The sequence below is a fragment of the Empidonax traillii genome, unplaced genomic scaffold (assembly GCF_003031625.1).
Source record: "Empidonax traillii isolate 1590-97213 ecotype Southwest subspecies unplaced genomic scaffold, ASM303162v1 scaffold282:size975252, whole genome shotgun sequence".
Lineage (NCBI taxonomy): Eukaryota > Metazoa > Chordata > Aves > Passeriformes > Tyrannidae > Empidonax > Empidonax traillii.
In genome coordinates, this window is record NW_020955475.1 from 586,670 (window position 1) to 609,024 (window position 22,355).

The window sequence follows — 22,355 nt, forward strand, 5'->3', positions numbered from 1 at the left end:
AGATTTTCCAGTGTAGGTGTTAGGCTGAGTTGCCTTTGCTTTTAGGCTTGTTTTCCTGTAAGCATGAACAAAAAATATAATCTTGAGCAGAGATCCAGAGTCCTACAGAAGGTTCATCAGTGAGATACCTGCTGTTAGTGCACCTCCTGGAGCTGTTAGCAGTTGAGTTTTGTTCATAAGACTCAGAGATGTGTTGAGTGAAATATGGTCAGGGGCAGTGGGTACCGTTGGGTTCATTGTCAGCAAAAATCATTCACTGTGTTTTTGACCTTTGCTAAGCACTGATTTTTCTACCTGGAAAAGCTCAGTAAATTTGGGTGTGAATAAACAGGGCCCTCGATCTTCCGTATGAGTGCTTTCCGGGTAGGAATACGGGTGAGTAGTTTATTCCACTAGATGAAGTAAGTGAGGTGAATAAGGTGAGTAAGCAATTTCATTATGAGACACTCTCAGTTGTGTCTAAATGCTATGTTGCAAATTCGGCTCATGCTTTGAGCTGGTCGTGAGCCAGGTGGCTGCGGTTAATTCATCACTGAACCTGAGCTGACAAGCCCTGTGTAGGGTAGGTTACATTAGATGGAGCTCAGTGCCACACTGAAGCAGCTGGAAGCCATACTCATGGGAGCCAGGGCAAAGCTGCTTTGAGTCTGCTGGAAACATCCTGTGTAGACAAATCTAGAAATGTTTGTGTGGGGTAAATAATTTAATATATGAATTTACAGTAACTTTACTGTAATGTTACTTTCTTTATGGAGATCAGTTAATGTTCTTTTTGTGTGAGTTGCAGACGCTGGTTATTTCTCATAGGGTTGTATTTATAAATTATTCATCAAACCTGTTATCATAGGATGTATCACCAGTGTTAGTTACATGGACTGATAGTGTTTTTACCTGTTGATTTGCAGTAGTACAGCATTTTGTGTACAATAATGTTATCTTAAGCAAAGATCTTTGAAATAAACCCATGACTTCAGGAATATTTCTATATAATTCAATCACAGTAGCTGCTTGGAAGGCAGCTTCCCGCTCCTGCAGGCTGAAAGGAGCTGGGGGAGCCTGGTGACACAGCTTGGTGACGCTGGCACGGTGCTCACAGACACGCTGCTGGAGCTGGCCATCCTTGTATTGCAACAGGCTGCCCTCAGCTCTGAAGGGCTTAGATTGCTCCCAGTGATGTAAGCATTTGTGCGCTTCCAGGAAAGAAAAGTGGAGACAGTACTAAGAAAGCATTTTTGTCATTGTTTGGATAGCTGTATGGTGTATACAGTCAAAATTTACACTTATGAAAGCTTGCAATTGGCAGTAATGTAAAGGCAGCAGAGTAATCTGTGCCATTAATATGTTTGTGCATGGGAAAGCACTTGCCTGATCTGGAAGGTGTTTTGGAGAATGCTTTTGTAGTTCCCTTGTTTTGGAAATTGAAGATCAAAGGAATGTAGGTTCAAAACAATGGAACAATGTGCTGGGATCGTAAAAAATACATGAGGATGAGCTGTTTACTGAGGGCAAGGTGAGTTCATTTTCACAGGTACTTCTGAAGGAAGCAAGAATAAAAATAAAGTTAACGTTGGATCTCTGAAGACAATGATTTCTTTTTTCTTCTCAACGTTAAAGTTTGATGGAGGGTAAAAGTTGCCAGAAGAATTTGTCCATGCTTACAGTATCTTTAATACCTGTTAAATTAAACCATTTGTTGGACAAGCTACTATCAAAAATGGTATATATGTACTTTGTTTTCTTTTTTAAAATCAATTAGAGTCCATAAACGTTTTTTGTTTATTTTTATACTGTTCTTTGATCATGTAAATTGTTACATTGTTTTGACCCAGCTGTCAATAAATTGCATGTTACCCTTTTAAATATTCTGGATTTATATTACGGCAACAGCCGTGATCCTGTCCCCTGCTTCTGTCAGCACTTATTTTCTACGAAGAAGGGAGGTGCCCCTTTCATATGTTTGCTGGAATTTAGAGAAATACAGATTATTCAATCAGAGATGTGTTTGCGTCCATGAGTGTCTGCCCTTAGCATTGCTGTAGTGCTGCTTCAGAAAGCAATGTGGTCCAGAGATGTCTTGGTTAGTTGATATGCTGCCTTGCATATTGCTCTATTTAGGGAGCTTGGGGGGGTAGGTGGGATCGATATTCTTCCCCAAATCAGCATTCCACTTGAGACTTGACTGGTGTCTTTAACTTAGTGTATTTATTACTGCTTCTTTGTTGAGAGGAGTTAGGGAAAATTAATTGTCACCACAAAACTAACTTTTGCAGGAATTAGAAGCATTAAGTCATAAGATACATTGCTCAATATATGGCCAGAGGGAAGTAGAGTTATCTCTGTAAAATTCAGGCTTCCATTAAAATGTAGCCCAGCAACAGGGCTTAACTAAGTGCGTAGCGAGGTTCCTTGGCTTAGAAGGCTGTTCTGAAAAGCAATTAAAGATGATCAGATAAACTAGAAAGCAGTGCTGGTGAATGGTCATTAAAAACACCTCGTTAATTGGGTGGGGGAAGAACAGATTTAATGCAATATGATAATAATTTTGGTATCTTCATTGTATTCTAATTAGAAACTGAGGGTGAAATTGTCAAGAAAGTTAATTTCTTGATGACATAAAAAATTTAGGATCAGACTTTGAACTATGATGAAGAGTAGGGAAGGAATGGAGTGAAGACCTCTGCTCTTCTCACAGCTTCCATCTTTAGTAATTTCTTGTTGTTACGCTGTGGCAGCATGAAATCAGAAAACCAAATCCTGTGATTAAGAATCCTGTGGATTTCATGCTGAGAAGAGTAGAGAGTGGCTATGCATGTAAGCATCTGGGTTCACTTACAGGGAAGTAAGACCTGCCGAGGGAAGCTAGATGAAGGGTGGTGGCAGCAGACTGGCTTTCCTGGCAGCAGTGGTCTAGGAAATGGTGAGAAAATCTCTTCAAATTAGTTGTTCAGTTGTGGCGTATGTACAGGACGGGGGAGGTAAGAGGGAGTGCTCCTGTTTCTTTTTCCACAGCTGTCTTGAGAGACTTTCTTCTTCTTTAATAGATAATAGTAAAAGGTTTTTAGAAAATGATACAACATGAAATTGTGTGGAGCAGAGTATGTAAAGAGTCATTGCCACGTTTTTTGGGATTTTCCTGTCATGCTTTTACGCTGTCCTGCCTTCCTGTGTGCCATAATTTCCCTTTCAGTTCCCTTGGGTTTCCTAATAGCCCTTGAGGAGCTGGTGGTAGGATTTGAAGTTCTGGTCTCTTAAACAGACTTAAGTCACAAAGTTTACAGCACATGAGGCATTTGCTGTCTGGAATAGCAGACTGGAATAGCAGTCATAGTTCAGTTTGCATCATGTGCTCCTTTTATTGGATTTCCTGAAGTATTGCTCATCAACCCAGCTAAGCAAGCAGGCTTACAACACTTGTGAAAACAGGGGGGGATTTTTCTCTTTTAAGCTACTCAAGGATTGAATCAGTAGATCTTTCAGTAATTGGAAATAGTTGGTATTGTTGGGAAAAGTTTGCCACCTGTCTAAAATTTTCTTAATATATCAGATGTAAATCTTGCTTCTCTTCTGAATTCATCTGTCCAGCCTGCTTGTTACTCAGTGTCAGACAGGCCTCATGAGAATGCAAGTGTTCTTCTGCCTTGAATTTCCTGCAGTTCATTTAATCTACGTTTCTGATGTCTTTGTGGCTTTTGATGATGCGAGTGAGTGCTCTCTGCATTAAAGATAAGCTTGATCTTACATGAGAAAAAGGAGAGGCGATTTTAATTGCAGTTACTATGGAAAAATAGTTTTTAGTGGACATATAGTTAATGATATGACTCAAAATACAGTAGCTCTCTCCCTTTGCATTCTTTTCTTTTAATGGTTGTTTGGTCAATCAATCATTACATGTGCTTTAGTAGTTAATTTCCTTCAGGAATATCTAGTTATTTCCTCTGCAGCTCCCAGAGTGTGGTGGTTGGGTATGCTGTGGTGTTGTGTGGTTTTTTTTTTGTTTGTTTTGTTTTTGGTTTGTTGTTGTTTGGGTTTTGATTTGTTTTTGTTCTTCATTTGTTTGCTTTTTACAATCTTAACAGATAAAGGGATTAATTAGTTAATTTCCTAACATGTTATCCATGTCTGTTTCCTATGTTGTTACATCTTAATCTTTCATGAGCACTTAAGGAAGTGTTCATATTGGGCATTATCGTTCCTGGGGGCAACAATACCATTGCCTAGCAGTGAATATTCAAGGGTACTTTTGAGGTTTTAGGTTTTCCTTTGCTATGTACTTGAGTTTCTCAGAAACTTTCAAAATAGGCTTTATTCTTCCCCCAAAATTTAAAAGGCTCTTTAAGATATGGATCCTGGTGCCTCAGTGTTCTCTTCCTGACTGAGATGCTTTTGTGATGCATCTATATGTTTTTTTCATATTTATTAATACTGCATAGCCAAACTTAGACCAGATGTTGTATGTAAAATGCCAGAATTCAGGTCTGCATTGTCATTATTGTGAAACTGTCTTTATGTGGCTATTCTGATTTTATTTGGGTGGGGGCTTGTTTTTATTCTTCTTTTCCCCCAACCCCGGAGTTAGGCTTAGCATACCATTAGTATACTGCAAGTTGGATTAACAGCTTGTTACTAACAGTAGGAGGTCTTGCTCACCCCCACCTCCTCTACATTGCCTTTTTTGCTTATCTGGTAGCAAAATAAACCGATTTCATTCAGTGTGTGGGACACCTTCTCTTCTTCAAGCACCTGGTTCCCACGCTCTCCATCCTTCTGTGTCACCGTGTGCCTGTTTCCTTCTTTTCCTCAGTGGTGTTCAGATGCTAACAGGAGTTGCCTTCAGACTGGAAAGAGAAACTGACTTCCTAGTCTCTTTTCCTGGAAGGAGTAGGATTGTACTGAAATTATTTTTCTGGAGATGCTCCTTGCTGGAGCAATCCTTTTGGATGTCCTGGAACACTGGGAGAAGTCCTGAGAAGCTGGCACGTGTTCAGTGGAGATTAAATCTGCAAAGACCAGGGCTTCTGACTTCACAGAGTTGTGTTGAGCACTGTGCAACAATATTCTGCTCTTCCACTCTCCCGTACCTTTACCTTTCCACTTGAATGATTTTCCTTGGGGACAGTAGGATGCCTAAAAGATGCTGTTCCTGGGGTTAGCAAGTGCTGAGATTATCTAGACTACTGTAAAATCTGAAGTGGGGGTTGGGGAGGGACGGCACAGCATTTTTTCCTGTGCTTCATTGTTTCAAATGGCAGAGCTGTTTTAATTGAAGCTCTCATCAGAGACTGGAAGGAGTAACGCCCTCAGGAGGGAGAACTTCAGTCAGGGTGACTTCACTCTAGCAGAATAAAAAGCAATCAAAAAATTGCCTAATGAGGGAATGCCTAACGAAGCATACCAGACTTTGTGATGAATGGGCTGCGCTGGACTGTAGTCATGTGTAGATGGTACGACATCATACTACATCAATTTAGATATGTGCTGCTTTTTGTATGTCAGTATGCAGTGCTTCCAGATAAAGAGCTCAGGTGCTTATTCTGCAATGTACATCTTTTCAGTATAAACAAACTTATGGTCTAGGTCACACATGAGATGTTGGGCTAGATGCAGGAAGGGCCAGCTAAAGTTTTGTGGCTTGTATTATGCAGGAGGTTAATTAGAGGATGGCAGTGGCCTTCTGACCTTAATATATGGACCTGGACAGCTGGGGCTGCTTTGTGCTGCCATGGTGGAAGTTAGAGGCTTCCTTTGGCTCTGACTTCCTCAAAGGCTCAGGGCTAGGAGGGAGAGAGCTGAAACTGTATTTCTATAGCTTTTAAGCTCTCCTTCCTAGTCCTGGAGCTGCTTTTGGATGTGGGGAATTGAGCACTGTGCACTGAAAATATCTGTGTTTACTAACTGCAAAGGAATGCATAAATATAGAAAAATATGCCAGCACAACTCGCTCCCAAAATATGTTACTATGTGGCGCAAGGGGCCTTTGGGTGAGCAATATCCAAAGGGAAACTTCGGAAGAGAAACCTACAACTTCTAGAGAGAGTTGTCATTTAGAAATGATAATAATAATAATAATGCAAACCACAGAAGTCAGTTTCCTGAGTTGCTGTAAATGTGTGTTTTTAACACTCCTTCTTTTCTAACACAAATGTAGGAAGCTGGCAAAGTAGCTAATTTCAGTGCTCTAGAAAAGCCTAAAGTGAAATAATCTGAGGAAACGGAAGCCTCTATTTTTAACCTTCTCTGTCATGGAAGGTGGGGAGAAAGAAGAGGAGGCCATCTACTGTTGAAGTCTCTTTGGTATCCTACTATAAATTTTATCTGATTTCCACTGCTGTGCCACTTGATGTTCAGTTCTGTTCAGATTAAGGTCTCCATAGGTTTGATGGCACAGTGTTATGCCTTATCTCCTGTTGCCTGGCTTTTAATTTCGATATTTTGGTATATGTGAAATTTTATACTGTAAAATAATCCTCAGCATTGCTTGTATTGTCTCACTGATTTACTTGCTTATAACAAAAATAAATTTTTCTGATAATTATAAGTATTTTTTATATTGGATTTGAGCAGGGTCTCTTAGGATTATTTTTTCATACTGCATTACTATAATTGGATAGTCTGTCTGGATTTCTCTGGATTTTTTCACAAAGTATTTTATATTCTTATATATAAGCAAAAGCATGACAGTGAAGTTATGAGTAATTCCTTGTATTGCTTACTTGGAAGTACTTTATTGGTCCAGCTTGAAGCTTAACTATGATATATTGCACAACTACTGGCAACCATAGAAGTAACAGCATAGCTTCATAGCTTTAACCTCTTAAAAAATTTCAGAAGAACATAAATGCGTAAAACTGTCTTTCTTTGGGATATCATGCTAAATTACTGATATTGATTGGAGAGAATACTGCATTGGTTTGCAAGGTCAGCATTAAGGAGGACTATAGGAAGCAAGTGTGTTTGGGGAATGGTAATAATAGTAAGATACTTAAATATTGGGAAAAGAGAGGCTACACTAAGTTTCCCTAAAAGCTTGAAAATTATTGTCTGACAAGGGTGTTGACCTGGAGTGTGGAAGCAGTTGTAAGAGTTTAAGTGCATGTTTTAGAGAATATTCTCCATAACGTATATTAACATTGTATTAATATATTTGACTGTTTGTACAGACTGGGGAATGAGATGCTGGAAAGCAGTGCTGTGTAAAGGGACCTGGGGGTCCTGGTTGACAGCAAGTTAAATATGAGTCAGCAGTGCCCTGGCAACGAGGAGAGCCAACCATGTCCTGGGGGGCATCAGGCAAAGCATCACCAGCCGGTCGAGGGAGGGGATTATCCCACTCTGCTCTGCACTGGTGAGGCCTCACCTTGAATATTTTGTGCAGCTTTGGGCACAGCGTTATAAGACAGGTATTAAGCTATTAGAGAGTGTCCAAAGGAGGGCAGGGAAAATGGTGAAGGGCCTTGAGGGGAAGCCATATGAGGAGCAGCTGAGGTCACTTGGTCTGTTCAGCCTGGAGAAGAGGAGACTGAGAGGAGACCTCATTGCACTTAAAACTTCCTTGTGAGGGGAACAGGAGGGACAGGTACTGATCTCTCCTCTGTGGTGACCAGTGACAGGACCTGAGGGAATGGCCTGAAAGTGTGTCAGGGGAGGTTTAGGTTGGATATTAGAAAAGGAGTTCTTCGCCCTGAGGGTGTTTGGGCACTGGGACAGGCTCCCCAGGGACGTGGTCACAACACCAAACCTGACAGTGTTCAAGAAGTGTTTGGTTGATACTCTTAGGCACGTGGTGTGACTCTTGGGGATGGTCCTGTGCACAGCCAGGAGTTGGACTTGATGATCCTGATGGGTCCCTTCCAACTCAGCATATTCTATGATTCTGTGTGTTTCTGTGATTATATATTTGTAGATAGCATGAACTTCTTTTTGTGACTGGTAAATTGAGAATGTTGAGAATCAAAAGTTTAGAAATTATATGAATTAGCATGTCATAAAGTGTAAATATTTGGCAACTATATCTGTATTTTAAAGTGAAGGCAAAGAGTGAACTGGGGAAAAGAAAATGTATAAGGGTTGCAAATCATTGCAGAACCAGTGCTTTTTCCCTTAGGTAGTTATTTAGCTTAAAGACATTATTTTACTTTGCAGGGGGTTTGTTGCTCCATTGGTATAAAAGCATCAAAGATTTCAGGGAGATACAATTCTTTAGTTAACTCTCCTGATATGTTTGGAAAATAAGACACATTTTAAGCACAGTTTTCTTTAATGGGTTTATTTTTAGGCCACTTTTAATACCTTGTAGGTAACCATTATCTGTTTTTGTAATACCAGTTAAAATATGGAGCTTCATAATGAATGGGTAGATGGAGGATATCTATACTTGTGTGCTAATATATACAATAGTCACTAATGGCCTGTCTGTCACCAGTTCTAGGCAACTGAAACGTGCATCCATATGTGCTTGACTAAGGGTCTGTTGCTGCTGGAAGAGTGGAAAAACCTTAAATAATGAGGTGACTGCCATAGATCACTGCTTGCAAGAAATGGACTCTGAAACCAAAAGCATCAAAGATCCTGTCAACATATTTCCGCCTCAGTTGCTTAGTGCTAAGTCAAGCTTAGTAACTCCTCAGGCAAGTGATTGAAATGGTGCCCTTGGATCCTGTGTGCGTGTCACATTAATTGCACCCTTTCACTCCCATGTACCCTATTGCTTTATTAATGCACTTCAGAAACTTAAGAAGAAGCAGCAGTCTGGAAGGCCTTCCTTACAGATCTGCAGCATAGTTTGGGCAGGGAGCTGCTGGAGTGAACTGTAATGCCTTCTGGTTTCAGGTTTCCCTTTGTGCTTGTGGGCAACCACTCCACTGAGGGGGCCTTGGAGCCACAGCTGAGGCCTTTTGCAAGGCAAAATTTCTCTACTCTACAGACGGAGTCAGTGTGTGACAACACAGTAGCCTGTTAGAAGACATTACATAGAAATGGTACAAGAGTCCATAAAACTTCTAGGAATGTGATACTTGAATGTGTTTGAGAAATGCCATATGTGGTATTTTTAGGAAAGATACAAGATGAGTGTAACACTGCTTTCAGGCGGGTTGGAAGAGCTGTTCTGAAAGGTTAGATGAGAAATTTTTACTTGAATTTCTAGTATTAGCTGACTGTGTAGACTTTTCTGGGTGTGAGGCCTTTATTTACTGTTGTACCTCACAATTTATTTTGAATAGGATGTATGTGAAGTCATGGTATGCATATTCTTTTGACACTTATCTACACATCACTTTGTTCCATGGCTTGAAAAGAATAGTCTCTTGAATATATATTTTTCCAACCATTGTTTTATACTCAGTCCAGTTGGATTTACTTTTTCCTCCCATTGTTTGTCACTTTTTGCTTCATTTCTCTAGAAGTGGTTTCTGGTAACTTTTGAGTTTTCTCTTTTATTAATATCATTGGATAATACTTATTGGTGAAAATAGCTTCAGGAAATTAATTTCAGTAAAATTTAATTTATTACAAGTATAGTATGTTTTTGGAGGATTGGGGCTTAAAATATTTTAAAACAACAGATTAATTAAATTTTCACTGATAGAAGTGATGGGCTTGTTTGTGCACATAGACATAACAGATGTCTGTTTTTAATCTCATTAAACTGCAGTTTGGGAGCCCCTGGTGGTCTAGTGGTTAAGGACGCGGCGCTGTCACCGCCGAGGCCCGGGTTCGATTCCCAGTCGGGGCCCCTTCCCGGGCAGATGGAGCTCGTTAGCCCTGTAAGGCAATCCATCTACATCCTGAGGACATCCCTGCCACCGTCCAAGCTCACTTGGCCTCGGCAGATGAACCTCAGGATTAAAGGGTGGGCTCAGTTCCGCGCACACTGTGTCTCACCTAAAGAAAAAATCCAATGCACAGGCTGGAAGGTGTAAAGACCTTCCCCAGATCTTCGTTCGCGAAGAGACTGGCCAACAACAAACTGCAGTTTACCTCTGGGGGAACGCTAGCAATAGCCGGTTCTAAAACATTGTTTCTCTCAAACTAGAGATATAAAAAATTCCTCTAGCATCATGTTTGTTGGTAAATTTTCTAGAATGATGGACCTTCTTAGTGTATGAGGAGGTTTTTCTTCTGTTAATAGGCAGTTGTGGACCGCAGCGGGATGTAATTGCATGTATAGCTCAAGATTCTGATGCTAACCTCTGTGCATCTTGAATTCTTGCTTTTCTAGTTGGCCCAAAGATTAGCAGTTAATGTAAGATTGTTTTCCTGACTGAGACTTTTCTGAAGTGTTTCACAGTGCTTTCTCTATCGAAGAATGTTTAAGTTAAACTGTCATGTGACACTTGAATGGTATTTGGACAAATCAATAAATCGTATGTGTGGACAAATTAATTCCATGTGTGTACATGTGTGTGTGTATATATATATATGTGCACACATAAATATATATATATTTAATTATTTCCAATCTGGCTAATTGGTAAAGGAGAATGATAAATTTAAGGGAGGGGAATACCTTCAGCAGTGCAGAGGTAAGTGTAATTACCAGTGGCTGTTAGAATGTTGTAGAAAAACCTCCGCTACAATCACAGAGACTTCGAAATTTCAAAGAAAAGTTTAGTCAGACTTAAGGGTAACAAGGTAGTCAGCTAATTTTGGTGTAATATTTCTGGATTTAGGACATATGAGGTTAGCAAGAGAACACAGTAGATGGGCAGACAGTTTTGAAGAACTTTACCCTTTTGCTTCCGTACTGCTGTAGTGAGCAGTGATAGCCAGCACATCTTAATAAGCTAGAAATGAGAGAGGCAATGTAATAGTTAGGATGTGTTAATCTCTTTTGATATCAACTTGAAGTCATCCCGCAAGAGTTCTCGGGAAGTATTCCACTGCATTGATAGTGTCTTGTAGCACGTAAGGCCATTTTAGTTACTTCTTACTAAGATGTAAAGCTTCTTTTGATGCCTCTGATTCTTCTAACCCATGGAAATTCATGGACTTGAATTTGGAGTTTTATGTCCCATTTTTGTTCCTCCTTGTCTGCTGGGGACCTCCTTTTTCCTGTCTGTTGCATTTCCTTTCTGCTCTGAACTCCTCCCATTCATCTTGTTCATGTGCAAAGGGCTTATTATTAAGAATTTGAATTTGCTGGTAGGATCTTGCAGGTGCACTTTTTCACCCTTGCTCTGATGACTTCCATAAGTAAAGTGCAGGTGTTTCCTCCTCATCTGATCGTTACATACGGAAGTTGTGACCAGGAGTCAGAAGTGAACAATGTTTTGTGTCTGTGTGTATATGCATATGCTTATGGACAAGCAGATAGACAGTCTCTTTGGGGATGATCCTGTGTAGGGCCATGAGTTGGACTCGATAATCCTTGTGGGTCCCTTCCAACTCAGCATATGCTATGATTCTGTGCTTACTTGCCTGCTCTAAAGCTGTGCTGTGTCTGGACAGGTGTAGTGTCACGTTTGGCTTCTTACATAGGTGGAAGAATTCAGCTTGCTTCTCAAATTTTGAAATTCCCTGTTAAATTTTCTTTCTATTTTAGTTTAGGCTTTTTATTCATATCCATTTGGTTTTAGTTTTTTATTTTTTAAGTCTCTCCCATTATGCAAGTCCTCAAGAAAATCTTGTAAATATCTAGAGATTTTGAGTAGCAAAGGGAGCTTTATTAGGATTGGCAAAAGAAGAGTCCTAAATATTTGGCGTGTTATTGTTTCTAGCTAAGATCATATTCAGTATGAAAGTGCAGTTTGAAATCAGTTTGGTGTCGCTGTAGTCTCCTAATTTCTCCTCCTTAACTGTCTTATCTGCCGCATATCCCTGCTGTCCTCTTGCGGCGTATTCCCAGCTGCCATATGTAATTTTGTCTGTTTTCTGCTTTAGATGCCAAGTTGCCTGCTGTCCAGGGTGCCCTTCTTCAGTGAGTCCTTCCAACAATTGCCTCTGGCCCATTGCTAATCTTAGGTTTTGGCTGGTGGCTTTTTACAGTTGCGTGTCACTTCGGGCTATCTGTGCATACACAACTATGTTTTAAAGTGTTCATGGAGAGTCTTACTTAACCCCTCTGCCCCATTTTTAATTGTTTATCTTCTACTAAAAAAATAATAAATTGCAAAATCAGAACCAGTTTTCTTAAAAGCAATGACGTTTAACCCAGCTGTGATTTTTGAAGGGGTAATTTGGTTTGTGTACATAAAATGTGGGTATATTTTCAGCAAGAATTTCCCATAATATTTGTGTTCTGAATTTGGATGTGGATCATAGCTGCTGTTAAGAAATGGATAGCTGCTTGGAAGACTTGGCTGCTTGTGTGGAACCGTTTCAGCAGTTCCTGAGCAGCCAGACAAGTTATACGAGAGCTGCAGTTGGACATAGCATTTTATTTTATGTTTCAACACACTAAGCCAGTATTTCTTAGCTGTTTTGGTTTTTGTGAGTATGATAAAGGATAAAACCAAAAGTGTATTATTTCTCTGTTGTTACTTCTTAGTAAATGTTTATTGGTTCCAGAATAGTGAAAGATAATGAGATGTCCTCGGGTACCTTTCTTATAGGTGTTTATAGGCAATACAGAGTGCTGTTACTTCTTCCAAGTCAACAAATTGGATAGGTTCTCTCTTACTCATACGTGGGCTTCATATACATTTTACATCACAAAATATAATTGTTTAGAGTTTAAATAAAAAAAAAAACCTGGTCTTACAGTGATCACACATTTTTCTCACATTTGAAGATGTTGATTCATTACTATACAAATGGCTACCATCCTGTGGCTTCTGTTTCACACAGTGATGTGTACTGTGCTTGCTTATGTTATTGTCAAAATAATTGAAGCAAACACAATGATTAGACACTATTAGCACTCCTTCATCTACTTATTTGCAGTTCTTGAAAAAAGAATAATGAAAATAACCCCAAAATATAGTGTGGTCTTAAAAAGATAGAATTTTAAGTGACCTTTAGAAGAGCTTGTGCTGTTATTTCCTTGCTGTAGGGTATGGTTTTATTTCCAAGGGAAATTCCTTCCAGCAATGACTCTGAATACAAGTTACCTTCTTGAAGTCTTTGTCCTTAGCACAGCATCTCATTTGTGTAAGTTTCTGTTCAGCCATCTGTATTATGGATTTATTTTAATGAGGGATTGAGTAGATCCACAGTAAGTTATTTTATTCAGAATTTGAGGTTAAATTATGCAGTAAAATAAAAATACATATATATAATTTGTATTAAGAAGCAGGTTACAAGGAATTTTTATCTTGGAAAGATACATATAGTTTGATGACCTTTGTTGTACTTTTAACTAAGCACTTTGTATGTCATTTACCAAAATCCAGTTCATTTTTATGACTTGGCTGCTTGTGGAGAGCTGAATCTGTGATGGAGGGCAGACAGGGAGGAAAACCACGGTGTACTCCAGCGTTCTGTATCAGGGGATCTGGATTTCATGGTGGCACTTGCTACAAACAGCCTGAGGCTGATCAGTGTGTGCTGCCCCGAGGTGAGACTGCGGGGTCTGACTGCTGTGTGCCTGTTTCTGAATTGTGGAGGACACTCCTGCTCAGCAGGCAGGCAGCAGTGAGTGCCTGGCGGGTCCCTCCCTGCCCGGTGGGGTGGAAGGCAGTGGCTGTTGAGGAGGGGTTCGCTCCTTCCAGGGCAACCTGCTTGGAGGAGGCTGCTGGGCAGTCATGGCTCAGCTGGGTGGCCACAGACCCTCTCTGTCTCACAGAGAAGGTCCCTCTGCCCAGATCCAAGCTATGGTGGTGGAGGAGGATGTCCATGAAGTGCCTCCAGGACTGCAGGGTGACTTCTGATAATAAAATAATAATAAGCCCCCCATTCTCCCCTTCAGTGTAGACAGCTCTTCTTGCTAGTGTCTGTGAAACAACAAAAAATCATCTTCCATTCCTGCTCAATTAAGGATTAATAAAATTTTATAACAGTGGCTGTAGCTTAACTTCCATGTTTGAAAGGAGGAAAGAAAAAAATGTCTGGCTGAAAACTTCAAAGTGTGTGCATGTTTTCTCATTTTGCCTTCTCTCTTACTTGCCTTTTGACACTTCAGTAATATACTCAGTGTAATACTTTCCTTGGATAAACTATTGCTAGATTTACCAGATTGCTAATTCTTCTCTAGTTGTTTTGTTATTAGTTTTCAAATTGCTTGGTATTCTTCAGAAATGTAATGTTAATTAATACAGTTTCCTAGTTTATAGTCTGCATTTTTCAGGGAAAACCGTCTATCCCATTAGATGGCAATTCAGACTGAGACCAGATTTAAGGGAATGTTACTCCTTGTCTGTTGCGGACTATCAAATTTTATTAGACATTTTCTGCTTCTGCTGTTGGATCTGACTAAAATCAGAAACAAAAATAAAAGCATTGTTGTCAGCTGCTGTTCTTGCATGCTTCCCTCTGTCACCCTACAGATGGTGGCTTTTCTTCAGAACTTGGTGGTTCTTTTCCATAATTAGCCCTCATGGTTAGTGCTTTCCTCTTAATCCAGGCCCACTTTGGAAGATAGGGTGGCCCTGGATGTAATTTAGGTACCTAGGCATTATCTGAGAGATGGCAGCTACTTTGCAACAGTGTTTTTACTTTGGAAACACCTTTTCGATTTCCTGTTCAAGATCTTGGAAAAACAGACTCTGTTTGTCTTAATTTAGTTCCTCCCAGGGGAAGTTTTACTCAATTAGACTTAGGGATTTCAAGCAGCAAGGGCCCTCTGATGTGGCATCAGGGCCATGGGAAGACTGAGAATCTTATCTAATATTTTCTGAAACCTTGTGTATCTAGTGGTCTGGTTCTGGTTTTGAAAGTCTATGAGAATGAAATTGCTGCCCTGCTCTATCCATCAAACTGTGTTTTGGAGATTTGAAGTATGCCTTTTCTTTGAACTCAGAAGTGTTCCTTTAAAGGTTAAGGTTTTCTGTGTTTTTTTGAGGGAGTTGAAATTAGATCCTCCTAACAAAGCATCTAAAGCTGAGAGCACTTTTGCAGTAGTTTATCTAAAATGGTATTTAGCCATTGTCTTTTACTTTTTTTTTCTTTTCTTCTTCCCACCCAGTCCCTGCCATGAACTGATGCGTTCAAGAAATACTTGTTGCTGCTGCACATTCAGAAAGCTGTAGTACTGTATTCTGGAATCCTTCTGCATATGGTAGTGGCTAAAGATATGAAAAAGTATGCAAGGAGGAGGAAAAACATCTCTTAGTTTAGTCATATATTTGGTTTTATTTTGCTCTTTAATTTCTGTATTCTAACTGTTTAGCCTGGTAATTGATGCAGAGAAAATGTTATTAAAACTTGGGGGTTTAGATGTGTCTGTTTTACTGCATGCAAATACTGGACTTTTATTTCTCCTTAGCGAAAACATGGAATTTGGGCAGAGTTAGAAGTGACAGATCCAAGGTGCACAATGTTGCTCAAAGATTTTTGTGTCTTGGTTTGATGTGAAGGATTTGGGTTATGGAAGATTTACATGATTCTGGGTTTGCTTCTGAAGGGTTTCAGAGTCACAAAAGGTTAGGTGTCTAAGGACTGAAGAGCATCCTTACTTTTGGAAAGGATAAACCTTTCAAGTTGATGAAGAACCAGCAAATAAGTTAATCTGAAGTTATGGTTGGTTCTTTGATTTATCCAGAATTGGCCTCCATGGACAACTGTCACTCGTACCTGGCCTGTAGGTTCAGTGACCGCAACCAGTTAATGTTGTAAACTGATCCCAGAGAATTTCTGAGTCTTCAGCTGGAAGTTCAGAACCTTCTTATTAGTGTCTATCAGTTATTTTGGGAAGAACAGGAGATGATTGGGGTGAATGTCTTAGTTATTGTTTACTACTATGATCACAGAGAAGTGCCTTAGTTGTTTTTTTACAACTAGCTATTATTCTTACTACTATACTGTGAGTAGTACAGATCTGGGAAGCCTGCTTTTTATTTAATTAAAGATGGCAGCATTTTTGTTCTGTCTTTGTCTTTATAATGCTTCCAAAAGCTTTTTGTCTTTAATACTTCGAAATGTTTTAGCAGATGTACTTGTACCTTGTACAATTCTTTATATAGAAGCAGAAAAGATCTGTTCTATTTTATAATGCGTAAGCTAATTAAAAACAAACCCAAAGGGTAAAGCAGTATTTCCAAAAGATACTTAATTTCAGCAGTCTGCCGCTGTAATTTGTGGCTGACCTCCAATATACATATCTGCATCTGTTCCATGTTGTCTTTGTTGTTCTGAAAACCCTTAGTTCCCCTAACTGGCAAAAAAGTAATCTTGTGCTCAGAGTTGTGCTGCTTAAACCAAAAAGGTATTTTTTCAGTTCTTAGTTAAAGCAGTGCAAAACACAGGGAGAAACTTCCAGTTCTTAGTTTAATGTTTTGATCTGGATTAATTGCATGAAGGTTCAGCTATATGGGTATAAATGTGACTGAATTGAGAATCAGTGTAACATTATGCTTTGTCAGGAATCCAACTTGGAGCAACTTTGATTATAGTTTAAAACAAGCAACATGAAGTTAATAATGGCCTGAATATCTGGGAGATAACTTTTTATGTGCTGGGGTGTTTTTCTTAAAATTTTTACTTCAAAACCATTAATTAAGCTGTTCACACATGCTTTATATCATTGGAATGAAAACCAGTTAGACCAGATGCATTGGTTTTCTTCAGTCTCCCTTTTCCCAAAAGTGAACATTGTCCTTGTCCTGAAAGTCTGAGCCCTGGTGGGATCATGGAGAGCGTTGAATTAAAGTTCTTGTAGTGTGAAAGGTTAGAGTATCATGTGCAGGTTTTATTTATGAATAAAGGGTTGAGGGTATGTTTGTATAACAGGCAAGCAAATCTCATAGCTCATTCCAAAGAAAATCTTGTCTATAGTGCGGTAATTTAGGAGCCAGTGTCTAGACTACTTTGAGAAATTGTAAACATGATGTCTTCAGAACAAGACTATGGGAGTTTAAGAAAAATGCTGCATGTTGTATTTTTAATATTTGACTGAATTCCAGGGAGATCAGAAGTATTTTGGCAGTATTTGGTCTGCCTGACTGCTAGATGAATTACTGAGAGAGTGCATATGTCAGCTCACAGTAACGTTTTCTTTCTTGAATGCAGCAGCTTTGGATTTGCTTGATTACATGATGTAAACTACGTATTTGGTGGTAACAGAAAACTTTTACTTTAAAAAGTGGCACACAAATTTATGCACAAGTTTATGTACATCTTCATCTTACTAAATGTTTATACATGCTGGAGAATTCACAGAATGTGATCTTTGTACTGTTGTGCAAAGCTATTCAAACATTGAAACAAGTGAGGACACTTTTATTATTTTACTACAGTTAATTTTGAGCACTATAAGGATACTAATGTAATGTACCACTAGTTTTAGGAGGCAGGTAAATGCAATTTTCTGTTTGCTGTGTGCAAAGTTTTGTGCTTTTGTTAGTGGTTGAATAGTGTGCTTACTGCACCATTGGAACAGCTGGAACGTAGCTTTAGTGGTATTTCTATCATGTGAAGGCTTTATCATTGGATTTGTTTGGTTTTGTTTTGGGGAAGGAATTCTAAGTTCAAAGACAGACACATTTTAATTCAGACAGAGTTACTGTTTTATATCAGTGTTATCAGATGAAGTGCAAATATTCTCTATTCTGCAACATATTTGTAAGCATAGTTTAAATCTGGTGTCACTAAACCTGAATTGGGTATTATAACATACTGGTGGAATTATTAATAACAGTGTTATGCCATAGGTTATGCTGAACTTAACTCAGTCCTGAAATTAATGCATATATTTAGGGTTTGCAAAGTTGTCATCATTCTAGGTGTTAGAAGTACCTCAACAAATACATGAGGAAGGTGTTGGATCTATATCCCATGTATCATTGAAACTACTATATTAGTAAAGGAACTTTATAGCAGGTTTTAGAAGAAAACATTATCTTAGGGATTAAGTAAAGATTAAAATGATTTCGAAAATAGGAATGATTAGACTGAATGGAAAGGCTTTTTTATTTGGATTATTTGTTCTTTCTAGTTTTTTATATACCTTAACATTCTAGATATACCAGTGTCGATCTAAAGTCTTCCTGTAGAATTTGGAATCCAGTATTTTCAACATTCTTGTCAACAGTGACATGCTGTTTTGGTTTTCTATTATCCACTGGTCTATCAAGAGTTTGCCTATCTATGGGTGGGACATTTTAAGGGCTAGATAGCAATGCTGCTACATATTAATTACTATTTCTACTCTAATTGCTTCAGAATTCTTCAGAGACTTTTGTTTGTCTCTTCTTTTTGAGGGAAAGGAAGTAATTTGGATGTCTGGACCAAGACAATATCATTAATAGTTGAAAATATGTAAATGAAAAGAGGAAATCTGTTATATAGTGCTGTCTTATGTTATTTTTTAAGGATAAGCTTTTTCCTGCTTTTTCACCTTACAGAACTTAAAACCTATAGAGGTTCTAGTAGTTTTAGCAGTGGTGAACTCCAGCTTCACATTTGTGTTCTTTGTGGTATGGGAGAAAAACTGGCAGGACTGCATGCCATTGTAATTAAATTGTTATACATAGAAACTTGAGGGGAGAAGCTTGTCTTACCTGTTTGGGGAGTATCTGTCAGCATATTTAAATGAAATTTTATTTTGAAACTGTATGTTTGTAATTATCAGCACATTCCTAAGCAGCATAACTAGTTTGTGATCAAAAGGTAGAGGTATCTTCAAAACAGGTAATAACATTCATTGCATTGTAAACTCTGCACCTTTTGTATTTATTTGTGTTATTTTTGTTTTTACAGGATTACAAAGCCATTGACATTTGCTGACTGTGTCGGTGATGAGCTTCCTTTAGGATGGGAAACTGTTTACGATCAACAGATTGGAGTTTATTATATGGACCACATAAATCGTGAGTAGATGCATAATTATTTTGAGGAATACTAGCAAGCTGATGTTAACTGATGGCACTAACTTTGTTTCCAATACCATTTGTGCACCTCATGCTACAGTGAGAAAATATATGCAAGTAATTTCTTACAGAATCTGTTTTTTCATCTTTCAGATGGGGACACTATGCTTCTTGCATTTGTAAAGAATTTTACAACCTATGATTGAGTTATATGTATAAAACTTCAATTTTGCTGTGCCATTCTGTGAAGTATCAATAATTTTGTTGTTGCTTTTTGTCATACATCAGTTAGGAAGATTTTTCCTGTTTTTCAGTCATCCATAGTTCACTCTTCTGTATTGAAAAGCAAAATGTGTTTGGAGAGAAATGTACTTACTTTTAATCAGAAACATCATGAAATACAGTAATCTCATCCTCGCCTAAGCAATGCTTGTTTTATGCTTTAATGCAGTACAAAGTGCTATAAAAAAGACAACAGATGTCTCTTTTGGAAACTAACTTCTAATGTTTTCCCTTTTGGACTAGTGCTGAGCTTTGTATCACCACTCTCTGGCATGTTTGCCAGTTCTACTTTTAAGAAAATGTCTTTATAGCTTTGTACTACTGCTGCTGCTACTGTTGTGCTGCTATCATTAAGCTTCCTATCAGTAGTGAGTGAATGCCTTCAATATTGTGGGAATTGGCAGTTGGTGGGGAGTGAATAAAGAAGAAAGTATTTATATGTGGGCTATCACAGCAGTGGTAAATAATATAATCTACAAAACCCACCTCAATACTATCTACTTGAAATCTAGTCAACTAAAAAATAAAAAAATGTAGAAATAGTTTTGGTCTTCCAGCCATTCTTGGAATTACTTGTGTGTTGTGGTTTCACAATTACTTATTTTAAAAAACCCAAGCAACTTGATAATAAATGTTTCCGTGGTACTGTTTGACCCACACAGGTATTTATTTGTTGTGAAATTTAACAAAGTTCACTAATTAAATTACAAACTTTGAAGAACTGTTAATACACTAATCACAAGGATAGATAACCAAGACAATTTGAAGACAGTAAATACAAATTGTTGGTTAATTCTTAGAATAACTGTGTTTAAAAGAAGCAGTAGTTTAAGGGTTGCTGTCATGGTAACTTTAGTAATGTTGAAGTTTAGTAAAAAGCGAGGATTACATTGGAGCGAAGTCACGGAATGCACTTTCACCAGTGTATGTAAATGTGTGTGAATGCACATATTTAAAAAAAGGAAAAAGAGGGTATTGGCAACTCCTTTTTTTTTTTTTCTTTTTTAAATTGTAAAAGGTTTTAGGAGTCCCTGTAGAACATGAACTCCTATTGCAATACTGTGACTAAAGAAAGCTACCGATAGGCATCTTTCACAGCAATCACCGTCACATGCAAAAGAAATCGCTCCCTTTTGCTTTTCAGATTGTGTTATTAGCGTGTCCACAGACATGAAGTTTGAACTTACAGAAAGGATATTAATCATTGTAGGCATGTCAGATCTGGCTTGCATTGTTTTCTGCGCAGTTGAGAGCAAAAATTGTAGAAAAGTCTTTACGGAGGGAAACTGAGTTCCCAAATGCTCAGTGGGTAGACACAGAAAGAAAAGATTAATATTAATGGGTCTGGGAAAGTAAAGCTTATCATATTAGGTATGAAATAAAGTCGATGTATGAACAGAGGGATAGAAACTTCATAGGGCCAGTGCTGAACTGACTAAAAGGAATTATTCAGCAATTAACAAGGTTGCAAAAGTAGTCTCTTTCATGATAACTAATTACTTGCAGCCCACAGATATTATCCTAAATGGTAATTCAACCATCACACCAAAATGGGTTTGTCACCCTTAGGCTAATATAGTGCTTGCATATACCAGCAAGATTTATATTAGGAGAGAAGACAGAGTTAATATTATAGGTGGATAATCATTATTCAAAACTAGTAGGATACTTGATCCAGTTTTTAAACTGTGGACAACAAAGGGAGCAATCAAAAGACTACATTAACTTCCTTTATAGAAGTGAGAACTAATAAGTTGACAATCATGTGCATCATGAGATGGTGTCAGGCAAGTGGCAGAGATAGTGTAGGAGCTAAAGAAATGTTTTTCTGAAATGAATATGAAACGCTTGGAATGGCAGCTTCACGTGAAAACATTTAAACTGCCTTTTGTATCTGACTGGGTTCAATGCTTTATACAGCATTGGAGTTCTGTGTTAATTGACAAAACAGTTTAGAAGTGCTTTGGTTCCAAGAAATACTGTGAGAAAGTGCAAGGGATAATTCAGAGTCTTTCTAAAGTTGTGCTTACCAGGGACCTCTCATGCTTTGTGCACTCTCACAAGCTTTTTGCCCTTGCACCTTCTAAAAGAAAACAGCAATACATCTGATTTTTCTAAACCTCTTGCAATGTTTGTTTACCCAGGAAGCAAGAAAAAGATTTCTAGGCAATAGCTTTCCATTTATATTGAAAAAAAACCAACAAAACAAACCAGGAACAGAGGAATCTTCTGTAAATCTCAATGGTGCTTCCAATCCTGATCTCCATCTTGTTCTGTAAATCCAGTACTTTGTTGACACCCTTACTAAGCTGCTCTTGGCTCTTGTCCAACCATTGCTTAAAAACCTTGGCGGCTGCCAGCCACAGAATTCCTTTCCCTCCTCCTCAGAATCTTGGAAGCCTTTGAAGTCTCCTTTAAGCAGTTGGGCATTCCCCAGTGAGGGAATAATATATTCTCTGCATTTGTCTAGGGCTGTTCTTGAGTTACTATAGTGTTTTGGGTTCTTTTAGTTGGTTATGAAGAAATGAAGAAGTTAATTTTATCATACAGTGTAGCTTTAGTATTGTTGTTATGTGGCAAACTTGTTTAGAAATCCAGGGCAAAGTTTCATAAAACAGAAGAAAACATTGCTATTGTACTAAAGAAGTTTTCTGCCTCAGAAGAATGCTGCTAGCTTTTCAGAAGGCTTCTGAAATAATTCTATAAAAGATGCAGTGCCTTGAAGTAAAGGACCTGAGAAGCTTAATGTGTGATAGAACGTAACATCTTGGCCTTGCCTGTTTACTGACATTAGGACTAATAATTTCCTATGCAAAAATAAACTCTTACTAGGATCCAGCTTGTCTCTCTTATAAAGATTTATTAATTTCTCCATAGTTTCCATAGGGGATTAACAGTTTTAGGAATATTAAATTTGCACAGATTTCAGGAGTAGTTATGGACAGATGAGATAGCACTGCAAATTGACAAGCCCTCAGTGAAGGATGGGCAGCCATCTGAACTTGGTTTTCTTCTGCTTACCCTCCATGTAGAGAAAGATTTATGGTAACTGAACAAGCCAAAGCACGTCCTGTCTTTGGCTGCAGAGATAATTTGGGCTCATGGGAGCCAGAAGGTGCTGCTGGGAATCAAGGATCCCTGGGATGTGGGAAGAAATTGCAGAATGATGGGGAC

The 22,355-nt window shown here is 38.5% G+C and overlaps 1 protein-coding gene across 4 annotated transcripts in view; it reads left to right on the forward strand.

Moving 5' to 3' along the window:
- WWC3 (WWC family member 3) overlaps positions 1 to 22,355 on the forward strand; it is a 94,321-nt gene that overhangs the window by 17,034 nt on the left and 54,932 nt on the right. For 2 of the 4 annotated variants that reach the window (XM_027890257.1, XM_027890259.1), the window contains exon 2: positions 18,790 to 18,899. In XM_027890257.1, the coding sequence (XP_027746058.1) occupies positions 18,884 to 18,899 (16 nt within the window). In that variant the 5' untranslated portion in view covers positions 18,790 to 18,883. Of the gene's footprint in view, positions 1 to 18,789; positions 18,900 to 22,355 lie in introns of those variants that run through there. The other 2 variants (XM_027890255.1, XM_027890256.1) reach the window with 1 other exon arrangement.